This window comes from Myotis myotis, unplaced genomic scaffold, assembly GCF_014108235.1.
Source record: "Myotis myotis isolate mMyoMyo1 unplaced genomic scaffold, mMyoMyo1.p scaffold_m19_p_1, whole genome shotgun sequence".
NCBI lineage: Eukaryota > Metazoa > Chordata > Mammalia > Chiroptera > Vespertilionidae > Myotis > Myotis myotis.
In genome coordinates, this window is record NW_023416313.1 from 125,371,708 (window position 1) to 125,384,119 (window position 12,412).

The following is a 12,412-nucleotide window of genomic DNA, read 5'->3' on the forward strand; positions in this document are numbered from 1 at the left end:
TACGTGTGCTTGCTGCCTCTAGGCTGTCATTTTTACAGACAGCAAGGAAACATGTGTACTAAGAGATGTTGCTGGAAAGAGGACCTAGCCTTTGGTGGATCTGCCTAGGGCCGACTGGTAGTATGTGGATTCTTGACTTCGTGCAGGAAAAATTTCACAACACGAGTCCAGGTGACTATGAGGGAATGTTTATTAAAGCTGGGGACAGTAAAACAAGGAAGGGCTAGGCCTAGAGAAGAAGCAATAGGAGAGCTGAGGCCGGGTTGCCCTAGCTCTTGAGAAGTCAGAGAAAAGGGGGCTTTGGGAACAGCTTCAGAGGTGGGCCTGCTGCTACCCATTGCTCTACTGGTTGTAAGTCTCATGGGTGGTCCATTAGAGTTTAGAAGATGCCTGTGGGGGAGAGGGGAAAGGGAATGGTATGGGCTGCTTCCCAAAGAGAGCGAGTACTGAGTCCTTTGTCTTGAGGCTTTAATCTCTTTCTTGCAGGTGGGAATCTTAGGGTCAGTCTCAAGGGAGGGTTTCAGCAGAATATTCATCACTTTTCTAGGTGTGCTTCTCTAGGGCCCTGATCTCCACCTATTGGTCAGTGTTAGGCAAGGGGTCCTTAGTCATTGCAGCTGGTCCTGGTGTCACTCTCTAGTTTTGTTGCTTTTCTGGGTCTGTAGCTGATACAGTTGAGGCCTAGATGTTATTTCTAGGGAGGTGACTTTCTGTATCTGCTGTAAATTGCTCTCCCAGTTAGTTCAGCTATCTGTCTCAGTTTCCCTATTCCACATGTCCTGGCTTATTGAACTATCTCATAGACATGTTTCTGTAATTTTTATAATGTAATCACCTGTATCTATGGTAAACTAAAAATGGGCTCATTGATTTCATACTGGTGTCTCCAAGTCTAATCCATTACCACGTAGATTACTCTAGCCTTCTCCCCTTGCTTGTCTATAAATTTCTACTCCAACATTGAGAAATCTGGTTCCTACTACCCACATTCCACTTACTTATTCAGCTCCAGCATATATGTATAGCAGTATCAGAATTTCTTTTTAGTTATTTTTTTTAAAATATATTTTTAATGATTTCAGGGAGGAAGGGAGAGGGAGAGAGAGATAGAAACATCAGTGATGAGAGAGAATCATTGATTGACTGCCTCCTGTATGCCCCCCACTGGGGATCGAGCCCACAACCTGGGCATGTGCCCTTGACCAGAATTGAACCCGGGACCCTTCAGTCCACAGGCCGGTGCTCTATCCACTGAGCCAAACCAGCAAGGGCCAGTATCAGAATTTTTAATTTACACTCATTTGGGAAATGTTTTTATTTACTACAACACATACTTATTAGCAGTCCCTTTGCCTATATTCTTATACACCCCACTTATTTCCTATATTAATTAGGTCAGCATCTTTCCCTTCCTCCCCTTCAGTGAGGTCGATCCATATATTTGTAATCCTGCTAGACTAGCATGTCACATCTACATTCCATCCTGGGATTCCCCTGACCTCATAACAGTTTTTAAAAATTTTGCATACATTGAAGTTCAGACTTTGTGTTGTAATGATTAATGGGTATGAAAGACTCCCTCTTCTCCTCCCACTCCCAGTAATCACTGTCTCTATAGTTTTGACTTTCTCAGAATGCCATATAATTGAAATCATTCTGTATATGGCTCTTTCAAACTGACTTCTTTCACTTAGCAAAATATATCTAAGCTTTATTTGTGTTTATTCTTGACTTGATAGCTCATTTCTTTTTATCACTGAACTAGAGGACCGGTGCACAAAAATCTGTGCACTCGGCGGGGGGGGGGGGGGGGTGTGTGTGTCCCTCAGCCTGGCCTGTGCCCTCTTGCAGTCTGGGACCCCTCAGGGGATGACCACCTGCTGGCTTAGGCCCGCTCCCTGGGGAATGGGGCCTAAGCTGGCAGTCAGACATCCCTCTGGCAGCCCAGCAGCCCTCGGGGGATGTCCACTTGCCAGCAGGGAGCAGGCCTAAGCTGCAGTCGGACATCCTTAGCGCTGCTTTAGAGGCAGGGATGGCTCAAACCATCACTGCTGTACTGGCAGCAGTCAGCCTGGCTTGTGGCTGAGCAGAGCTCCCCCTGTGGGAGTGCACTGACCACCAGGGGGCAGCTCCTTCCTTGAGCATCTGCCCCTTGGTGGTCAGTGTATGTCATAGTGACCAGTCATTCCAAGTCATTCTGCTGTTAGGGTCATTTTGCATATTACCCTTTTATTATATAGGATATAGGCCTGTTGCATGGGTGGGGGCCGGCTGGTTTGCCCTGAAGGGTTTCCCGGATCAGGGTAGGGGTCCCGCTAGGGTGCCTGGCCAGCCTGGTTGAGGGGCTGATGGGGGTTTGCAGGCTGGCCACAGCACCTTCAGGGTGGGGTCCCCGCTGGGGTGCCTGGCCAGCCTGGGTGAGGGGCTGATGGCTGTTTGGAGGCTGGCCAAGCCCCCCAGCAGGGACCCTCATCCCATGAGGGTATGGCCAGCCTGGGTGAGGGGCTGATGGCTATTTGCAGGATGGCCACGGCCCCCAGCTACCCAAGCTCCCAGGGGAGGCTGGCTGGAAGCAGGTATCTGGGATTTATTTGTCTTCTATAATTGAAACTTTGTTGCCTTGAGTGGAGGCCACAGCTTGGCCTCCTCAACTGCCGGGGCTACCAAGCCTTCTGCTTGCTCCAGCTCCGTGGCTGCCGGCTGCTATCTTGGTTGGGTTAATTTGCATATAGTTGCTCTGATCAGCTGGTGGGCGTGGCTCGGGGCATAGTGGAGTTATGGTCAGTTTGCATGTTTCTCTTTTATTAGATTAGATAATATTCCATTACAGTTAATCCTTTCTCCTATTGAAGGACATCTTGTTAGCTTTTAGTTTTTAGAAGTTATAAATAAAGCTGCTATAAACATTTGCTGTAGGACTTTTTGTGGAAATAAATTTTCAACTCATTTGGTTAAATACCCAGGAGTGTGATGGTATGGTAAGACCATATTTATCTTTGTAAGAAACTGCTAAACTGTCTTCCATTTTGCATTCCTACCAACAATGAATAAAAGTTCCTGTTGCTCTACATCCTCACCAGCATTTGGTGTTTTCAGTTTTTTTTTTTTAGCCATTCTAATGGGTATGTAATGGTATCTTGTTTTAATTTGCAAATTCTTAATGACATGATGTTCATATTTTTTCACATGCTTACTTGCCATGTTTTCTTTCATGATGTGTTTTTTCAGATCCTTTTTTCCATGTAAAAATTTTGGTTCATTTTGTTGAGTTTTAAAAGTTCTTTGCATATTTTGGCTACAAGTCCTTCATCAGAGGTCTTTTGCAAATATTTTCTCTTCCTGTGGTTTGTTTTCATTCCCTTAGTGTCTTTCACAGATCAGAAGTTTTAAATTTCAATAAATTTCTACTTAATATTTTCTTTGTGGATCATGCATTTGGTGGGTATATTTAAAAATTCATTGCTGATTCTAAGGTCATATTTTTTCCTTTTTAAATTGGAATATTTTCTCCATTCTTGTATCCAAGAAAAAGTTATGCTCACGCATTTCTGACTAAGAAAGGCTTCATTGCACAAATATCCCTAAAATACCTCATGCACATGTCATTTTTATTGAAATATGCTTGCTTCCCCAAACATTTCTTTGGTTGTTTTCCCATTTTTGTTTCAGATTTAAGTCTTGGTTTTGAGTTTCCTTTACTAGTTTACACTTGACTGTGTTCTCTGCTGCTTTCCAGTTACCCAATCATTTCCTCTGTCCTTTCTCCTATTCTATTTTTGCTATTTCTTTATGGCCAGAATAGTTTATAATATTAATTATTTTATTTTCTTTACTTCTTTAGGCCAAAAGAAATGCTTTATATATCTTTTATTCTTAGAAAACAGGGATCATGCATTAAGATAAAAACAACTTAAGTGCCTTATAATGGCTGGCCTATGATGTTTTGTTAACTGTACAGTTTACAGAATTATTTGGTGGAATAATTTCTGTCACTGGAATTGTTCTTAACGTTTTTGTTGTGCTCATTAAGCTTCATTGATTTCTTTAGCTGAGGCCTGTTCAGGGATTGTTAATTTTAAACAAGTACTTTTAAAACTGCTTGGAGGACTTAGTAAATTGTGGTATTTTTAAGTCGGTTAACATTTTCATGTGAAGCTGTGTTAACATTTTATCGTTCGTAGTATTAGAATTGCTAAATAGGCTATACCTATATATGGGACTTAAATTGTAAACTTATTAATTATGGATATATTTACTATATTTTTCTTAAGATTTTGTTTACTTTTTTGATATAGTTAGTAAGGACACCATATTGAGAGATATAGTTGACTAAGTGGATGTCCTGGAGGAGGAAGAAAACTTTGCTGAGCTGTGTAATTTGTGGAGGAAAATATGAGAAAAATTGGCAGACAGAAAGGAGGAGGCTATTAGATTTTAAAATATCATAATAGAAAGTTCTAAATCTGACTTGGAGGAAGAGAAGTAAAAGATATAAGGAGTTGTGTGTTTGTATGTCTATTCTTGTTGAAAAATGAGAGGTGTGCAAAGCCTACATAGGTATTTTTGAAACTGCAAAGAAAAGCAGTTGGTTGGTACTGGGCAGTACCTATGCAAAAACTTTACTTGTACTGGTTAGGTACTTAGTAGTTAGTTGTAAGTGTGTGTGTGTGTGTGTGTGTGTGTGTGAGAGAGAGAGAGAGAGAGAGAGAGAGAGAGAGATATGAATATGGATGCACGAGTGTGATGATGAGTTCAGAATATATTTTAATTAGAGGAGTGTTTTGCTCAGTGGGTGCTGTAGTTGAATAAGATTCTAACCAAAATACTTGCGAGGATAACAGGATAAACCAGTGGTTCTCAACCTTGTCTGCACATTAGACTCACCTGGGAATCTTTTTAAAATCCTGATTTCTGGGCCTCATCCTCTGGAAATTCTGTTTCTTTGTTACTAGTGTTGTGGCCTCACCCCATTAACAAAGAAACAGAATTTCCGGAGGATGAGGCCCAGAAATCAGGATTTAAAAAGATTCCCAGGTGATTCTAATGTGCAGCCAAGGTTGAGAACCACTGGGATAAACACTGCTCAACCTAATTAAAGAGAATAATCCACATGTTTGGGGAATGGATGAAGAAACAAGCCAAAACTATATGTTTTAATACAGCTTATGTTTTTAAAAGTATGTAAGTTATTCACACATTTGCAGATAATTTTCACTGAGATCTAAGTTTTTAGAGCTACTCCATAGTTATTTTAATTTTCTTTGACTCCATAGTGTATAATAAGGCTTTTATTTTTATTTTTACTTTACCTAACTTTTCCTAGACCTTGGATTGTAATACATAATTTTTGCTATGTGATTTTCTAGAAGTTTATAATTTTACTAGAAGTCAGATGCATGAAATTTGTGCAGGAGTAGGCCTTCCTTTCCCTGGCTGCCAGCACCGGTTTCCCTCTGGCGGCTGGCAGGCGCACCCGGGACTCGGCCTTCACTGAGACCTGGGCTTCCCTCGCAGCCCTGGCTTCCTCCGGAAGGTCGTCCGGAATGACGTCTGGTCTAATTACGCTTTCATTATTATAGATTAGCCTCTCTTAGGGGCTTCACCATTTCATTCCCCATCTACTATCCCAGTATTACCTAGAAATCTACCTCAGCTCCTGTTCTCTTATTACATTGTGCCCACTTTTGCTCATGCCATCTGCCTTGATATCTAACTACCTTTTTTGTATAGGTAGTCTTTTGACTACTTGTCTTCCTTGTCCTCACAGTTCTCATTGCCTTTAACTAAAACTGTAGATTGGATGTCTCATGTTGAACATGGTTAAATTGACTTCTTTATCTTTCTTCCTAACACTTCCTTCTTCTAGTCACTGGGGAAGGTGTAGTTATAAAACCTGGCAGTGAAAGAGATGGAACATAGATTGACCTTTAACCCAGTGTTGCTTCCCACCCCACAGCCCCTCTCTGACTAGCATGAAATCATACAGTTTACTTGTTATTCGTCATACTTTTCTCCATTCCTACGGATAAATGTTTGACCAATTATAGTATGCCTGAGCTACAATAATTTTCTGCATGTACCCTTACTTGTTTCACTATCTTCAAAGGTATTTCTTAAGTTATTTCATTACTTCCTGGAAAGAAAAAGAAAAAAAAAAAAAAAAAAAAGACACCACCAGAGGATAAATATCTCAGTCTGGAATTTTGAAAAGTAGTGAAAAAGATATGTAGGTAAAAAGATTAAAGCACATAGTGACTAATGTCCCAGTAATGCATGAAAATAAAGGTTGGGCCTTTGGAAGGTTGGAATTTCTATTTACTGTGAGGGGATATACCATGTGGATTTGCCAGGGCTGGGGTGGGGTAGAGATAGGAAGCGGATTTTGGGATGGTAAGTTTTAGGTATTAAAACACCAAGTAGATTTGGCTATTGTCTGTAGTCACTTTTAATCTAGAAGAATCTCCCTTTTTCATTTTTTTATGAAATTGAATTTTTTAAAAAAGAATTCAGGTCTGTTGTCTAATAGAATGTCTCACATTCTGGATTTGTTTGTATCCTAATGATTAGCGGTAAGGTTAAACCTTTTTTTGGCAAGAGTACAATTTAGGTGACATTGTAACATCTTGTTGCATCCCCTTAGGAGGCATATATATTATCAGGTTGTCTATCCCACTGTTGGTGTTGCTAAGTTTGATCACTTGGTATATTTCCCCATTTATAATTAGTAAATAATCTGTGGGGAAATGTTAGGGCTCCCAATAACTTTCAATATGTGTTTTCATTCTCTTTAACCACTCAATACATAAACTTGAAAAATAGTTGTAATTTTAACAATTTTACAAAAGTTGTTTCTCATGTTATTAGAAGTTTAAAAAGGTATTCTGTCAGAATAAAAATAAGAGGCAGAAATGAAGTTGAGACAATGTGGAAATGAAGTAGGAGAGGCAATGGTAAAGTGTACCTGTGTTTGGAGGATGTTGCTGACACGGTGGTGGCATATAAAATAGTACTGTGTTCCTTGTAGACAAAAAGTTATGCTTCTAAAATGTGAGCAGCATTGTACTTATAGCTTTCTTTAAGCAATTCTGACCAAAGTTAATGAACTTTATTTTTTTTTATAGGTTTAAATTAATACTGGATATTTCTGTCTCCTTCTAAGGTAAGTTTTATTTTTATTTTTGAAACAACATTACTGTATTAAATTTGTTATTCACGTAGTTTGTCTAGAAAGTAAATTTTAGTTACTGATGTATCACTAACTTATTTATCAACGGGGCTTATGGGGTTATCTGTCACAGAGAATAATTATCCTCAGGGGAATGCTTATTAGTTACTGCACATATAGCATACAGTACTTGGGTGCTGAGGAAAATTGGCAGGTTGCCATGGGATCTTGGGTAAATATTTTTGGTATGCTTAATATTCAGAATTGCTAAGGTTTGATCTGTGAGCTTTGGGTTGAGTGTATTCGTTTCCTAGGGCTGCTGTAATAGAGTGCACAAAGTGAGTGGCTTAAAACAACAAAAATTTATTCTCTCACAGTCTGGAAGCTGGCTGTCCAAAATAAAGGCATCAATAAGTCTGCTCTCCCTCTGAAGGCTCTAGGGGAGGGTCCTTTCTTGCTTCTTCCCACCATCCTTGGCATTTTGGCTTATACCTGAATCACTCCAATTTCTGCCTTTGTGTTCATATGGGCTTTTTTCTTCTGGGTCTCCTCTCATGGTTTTCGAATCTCCCTCTCCTTATGAAGACACCAGTCATTGGATTTTGGGGCTCGCCCTAATCATGTATAAGTTCATCTTAAATAGATTACATCTGCACAGACCCTATTTCCAAATAAGGTTTTTGCAGGTCCTGGTTTTAGGACTTCAACATACCTTTTTTGGGGGAAGACACTTCATCCCACTGTGGCTTGATTTGAGTTGTAGTAATATTGAAATGCTATGATCATTTTGAAGTTTGAATGTTGTGTTCTATGAGGTACAAAATATTTTGGAATTTGTATAGAAATTAAAGTGAAAACTAGAGCACTGACTGGGTGACTCACTTGGTTGGAGCATCGTCCCATACACCAAAAGGTGTGGGTTCGAGTCCCGATCAGGGCACATACCTAGGTTGCAGGTTCAATCCCCAGTTGGGGTGCATACGGCAGGCAACTGATATATGTTTCTCTCTCACATCGATGTTTCTCTCTCTTGCACCAATAAACATATCTTTAGGTGAGGATTAAAAAAAACAAAGTAAAAACTAAATTTCTTAAGCCAATTTAGGGCTATTTTTAATAGACTTTGAATGGATTTGGGGTGGTGGCGGTAGATTTTTAACATTTACTAATACAAATACTGATTATTTGTTGGCATTTGTGGGATTCAACCTAACAAGAATCATGGCCCTCCTGAGGTAGACATAAAAGGAAAACAAAGTATATTAGCAGTTTCTTTTTCAGTGTATTTTGTCTAAAAAATAACAATGCTGTATTTTTTATATTAGGAAATGAAACGTATAATTGGATAACTTTTTTTTAATATATATTTTATTGATTTTTTACAGAGAGGAGGGGAGAGGGATAGAGAGTTAGAAACATCGATGAGAGAGAAACATCGATCAGCTGCCTCTTGCACGCCCCCCTACTGGGGATGGGCCTGCAACCAAGGTACATGCCCTTGACCGGAATCGAACCTGGGACCCTTGAGTCTGCAGGCCGACGCTCTATCCGCTGAGCCAAACCAGTTAGGGCTGGATAACTTTTTAAAAAATATATTTTCATTGATTTCAGAGAGGAAGGGAGAAGGAGAGAGAGAGAGAGAGAGAGAGAGAGAGAGAGAGAGAAAGAGAGAGAAACATAAATGATTAGAGAGAATCATTGATTGACTGCCTCCTGTATGCCTTCCACTGGGGATTGAGCCCAAAATCTGAGCATGTGCCCTGACGGGGAATCGAATTGTGACTTCCTGATTCATAGGTGGGTGCTCAATCACTGGGCAACACTGTCTGGGATGGATAGTGTTTTTTAAAACTCATTAATGCTCTTGATCATTTTAAAAAATGAAGAGTACAATTTCATTGAAATTCAACTCCAACTTCAAAGATGATCTTAGTTAAGGCATACAGTGAACCTAGATCAGTGCCTGGCCCATGGGAAGTGCCTATTATTACTGAGCCTTTCTAAGAAAGTGAAGGAGGTTTGAGGTAGTCATGAAAAGAAGGAAAGTTCTTCTCACCTCTTATTTTTGATAGTCTTGTGTCTGACTGGTTAGTAGTGTATTTACTATTCCAGTTATTGGTTTGGTATTGGTCATAAATAACTGAAAAATGTACATTACAGTATTATGAGAGTTTTCTAATATAGGACAATAGAAAACATTAGATTCATGTTTACTTTCTGAGTTTGAGATTTGCAGGTAATAAATGGCTTGTATTATGTGATGCTTGTGAGTAAATATAAAAAATCCAGATTCTATTAACTTGTTTCTTCATTCTGTTCTTCTGTTTAAATAACAATAGCCATATTAATCCAACAAGATATAAGGCGATCATGTGGCATACCATGCTTTTTGAGAGGTGAATATTATTGAATAAAAATGGCTGACAGAAGTGGCAAGATTGTTTCAGGACAAGTGTATATCGAAGTGGAATATGATTATGAATATGAAGCAAAGGACAGAAAGATTGTGATAAGACAAGGGGAACGATACATATTGGTGAAAAAGACGAATGATGACTGGTGGCAAGTCAAACCAGATGAGAATTCTAAAGCATTTTATGTGCCAGCCCAATATGTTAAGGAAGTCACTCGCAAAGCTCTGATGCCGCCTGTTAAACAGGCAGCTGGACTGCCAAATAATTCTATGAAAGTGATCCAGAGCCTGCATCTTCAGAGATCAACAGAAAATGTGAACAAATTGCCTGAGCTTTCAAGTTTTGGAAAGCCATCATTGTCTATTCAAGGAACAGGTCTTATTCGTGATGCCAATCAGAATTTTGGATCCAGTTATGATCCAAGTCATACTGTCAACCTAAGCCTGGACCTCACCCACAATAATGGAAAGTTTAGCAGTGATTCACATTCACCTAAAGTTTCCAGCCAGAATAGGACGCGTTTATTTGGTCACTTTCCTGGTCCAGAGTTCTTGGACATAGAGAAAACTAGCTTCTCCCAGGAACAGTCTTGCGATTCAGCAGAAGTCTCAGAAAGGGCCCATCAGGATTCTGAGTCTGGTGATGAACTTAGCAGCAGCTCCACGGAACAGATAAGGGTAAGATTAAAAGTAGAACGATGAAACACTTGTACCTTAATAAAAATATTAATTACAGATTTTACTTTAATTAAAAAATCTTTGTAAGAATTAAGAATCATTTGTTTTACTTTATGTTTACAAAATACATGGGTTCCATCCTGAATTAAAGAGATAGAAAATATGGTAAATAATTTGTAGAGTTCACTTTATGGTTTCCATAATTCTTGGACGTTTACAGGACTAGAACTACTTTATGTGCAAAAAAAAATTTTCTCTCTATTGATTATGCATGAGATAGAAAGATCTTACTTAATTTACCCAGTGATGATATTTCTTTTATTAGAAAAAGTTTTTTTTCTAGCAGTACTCATTTTGACTAGTTTCTGATAAGTTTCCAGGTAATGGATGTATGGGGAAAGATGTCACTGGAATATTAACCACTAACTCTTGTTGTACAAAACTTATTTATTAACCTGGACTATTAAGAAAAACGAAGCTCACAAACCTTTACCTCCATTCATGCACTTTTGGGTCTTAAGTGTCTATGTATCCATGCTTATTTGCATTACTTGGAAGAAATTTTATGTGTCTGTGGTTTGGTTTCTAAAATTTTTCCTTACCTAACTTTATTTTTTTTTATTTTATTTTATTTTTTCCGATGCAAAAGCATAAGAGTCTTTATTCGAGCCCGGGCTTGGCTCCCCTACCCTCCTTACTGATGCAGCAGCAAGTGGCAGAGAGAGAGCTAGCCCTGTGGGAAGAGGGGTTATAGGGGGTTGGAGTAAGGGGAGGAGAAAGGACTGTGGGCCCTGCCGATTGGCCAGGCGCAAGTTGGTGTCTTGTTACACAGGATGTGGTCATATCTATGTTGCGCACTTCCCTTGATTGTCATGGTTAGTTTAAAGAAGTCCTGGGTGTGGCTAGCACAGGCTTGGGCTTCCGGGAAGAAGCCTTGCCGAGCACATGGCTGCCCAAAAATGGAGGATCCACGGTGAGATGGAGGGCGTAGCCCTTACCCTGGGGCAAGATGGAGGGCGTAGTCCTTGCCCTTTCATTCCCCCCTTTGTCTTGGAACTTCCGGCTCAATCATGAGACGGACTGCATTTCTATTTCACCATTGCTAGAGGCCCATACTGGGCACACAGAACTATCAACTGAACTATCCCTATACACTTAACAAATGGTCCGGTGGAAGGGAAAGAAACCATTTTAGCTTTAGCAACTTCTATTGAAATAGGATTTTTCTTCTTAAAATTCCTCCATGGCTGTCAAAAAGCCAAATCAAGATGAATTTATCTACTGTATTCAATTTGGCCTGATGTTTGCATAAACACAACAAGAATGGTAACCAACCACCTTTGCTGGAATCTCATGGTTGAATCTTAATATGCCCCGTAGGGCCAGGAAGCCAAGCCATCCAGCTGCCTTCAGGCCTGCCTGCAGTATCTGCTGAGTCAGGTGAATCCCTCACCTGTAGCAACTCCACCTGAGCCCATGCTCTAGGCTTTAAGGCCCATCTCAGTAGCCCTCCTACTCGTTGCGGCCCAGAGTGAGTGGGGGTTCCGCAGGGATGCAGAGGCATCCTTATTGCTCCCCTTCTACTCTGACCAACCGCCAGTGATGGTAGGGCATGGGCCTGACGCTCCAGTGCCAGCCATCTTCAGTGCTCCCAAGCAGGATTCCAGGCTTTCTTCGTGGCATTCTTACTGGTTTTAAGTCTTTAGAGCTCAGACAGGGCTCTTTAAAACATGATATTCCAGTCAAAGTTTTCCGTTAATAAAACCACTATTAGGAACCAGTCTTATTGAATCTATCAAAGAAATGTATTGCCATGACTTATTTAGCATTGCCAATATTTCAGAGGAATTATATAAGGAGAAAAACATTACTGATCTACTCTAAGATTTTCTGACTTTCCTTGCCAATTCCTTTTCATGGATTCTTCAGAGTTATAACAAAACAGTAACTGTTGGCATTAAACCTTCTTTCTATGCATAACTATGTCTCAAACCTTCTATTCCAAACAAGCCTTTCCCTGCTCTCTACAGTTGAGGTTTGTACTACCCCTGACATGGGCATGGTCATGCAGGCCTGCAAGACAGTATACAGGCTGCCAACCATCAACTGTCTCTCAACAGAGACCAAAACCTGATGGGCACTCTTCCTTGCCCAGT

General features: G+C 40.1%; 1 protein-coding gene across 8 annotated transcripts in view; it reads left to right on the top strand.

Annotated features, from left to right (window-relative positions):
• ARHGAP12 (Rho GTPase activating protein 12) overlaps positions 1-12,412 on the top strand; it is a 206,078-nt gene that overhangs the window by 14,379 nt on the left and 179,287 nt on the right. For 7 of the 8 annotated variants that reach the window (XM_036351214.1, XM_036351162.1, XM_036351195.1 and 4 more), the window contains exons 2-3: positions 7,122-7,159; positions 9,505-10,256. In XM_036351214.1, the coding sequence (XP_036207107.1) occupies positions 9,582-10,256 (675 nt within the window). In that variant the 5' untranslated portion in view covers positions 7,122-7,159; positions 9,505-9,581. Of the gene's footprint in view, positions 1-7,121; positions 7,160-9,504; positions 10,257-12,412 lie in introns of those variants that run through there. The other variant, XM_036351247.1, reaches the window with a different exon arrangement.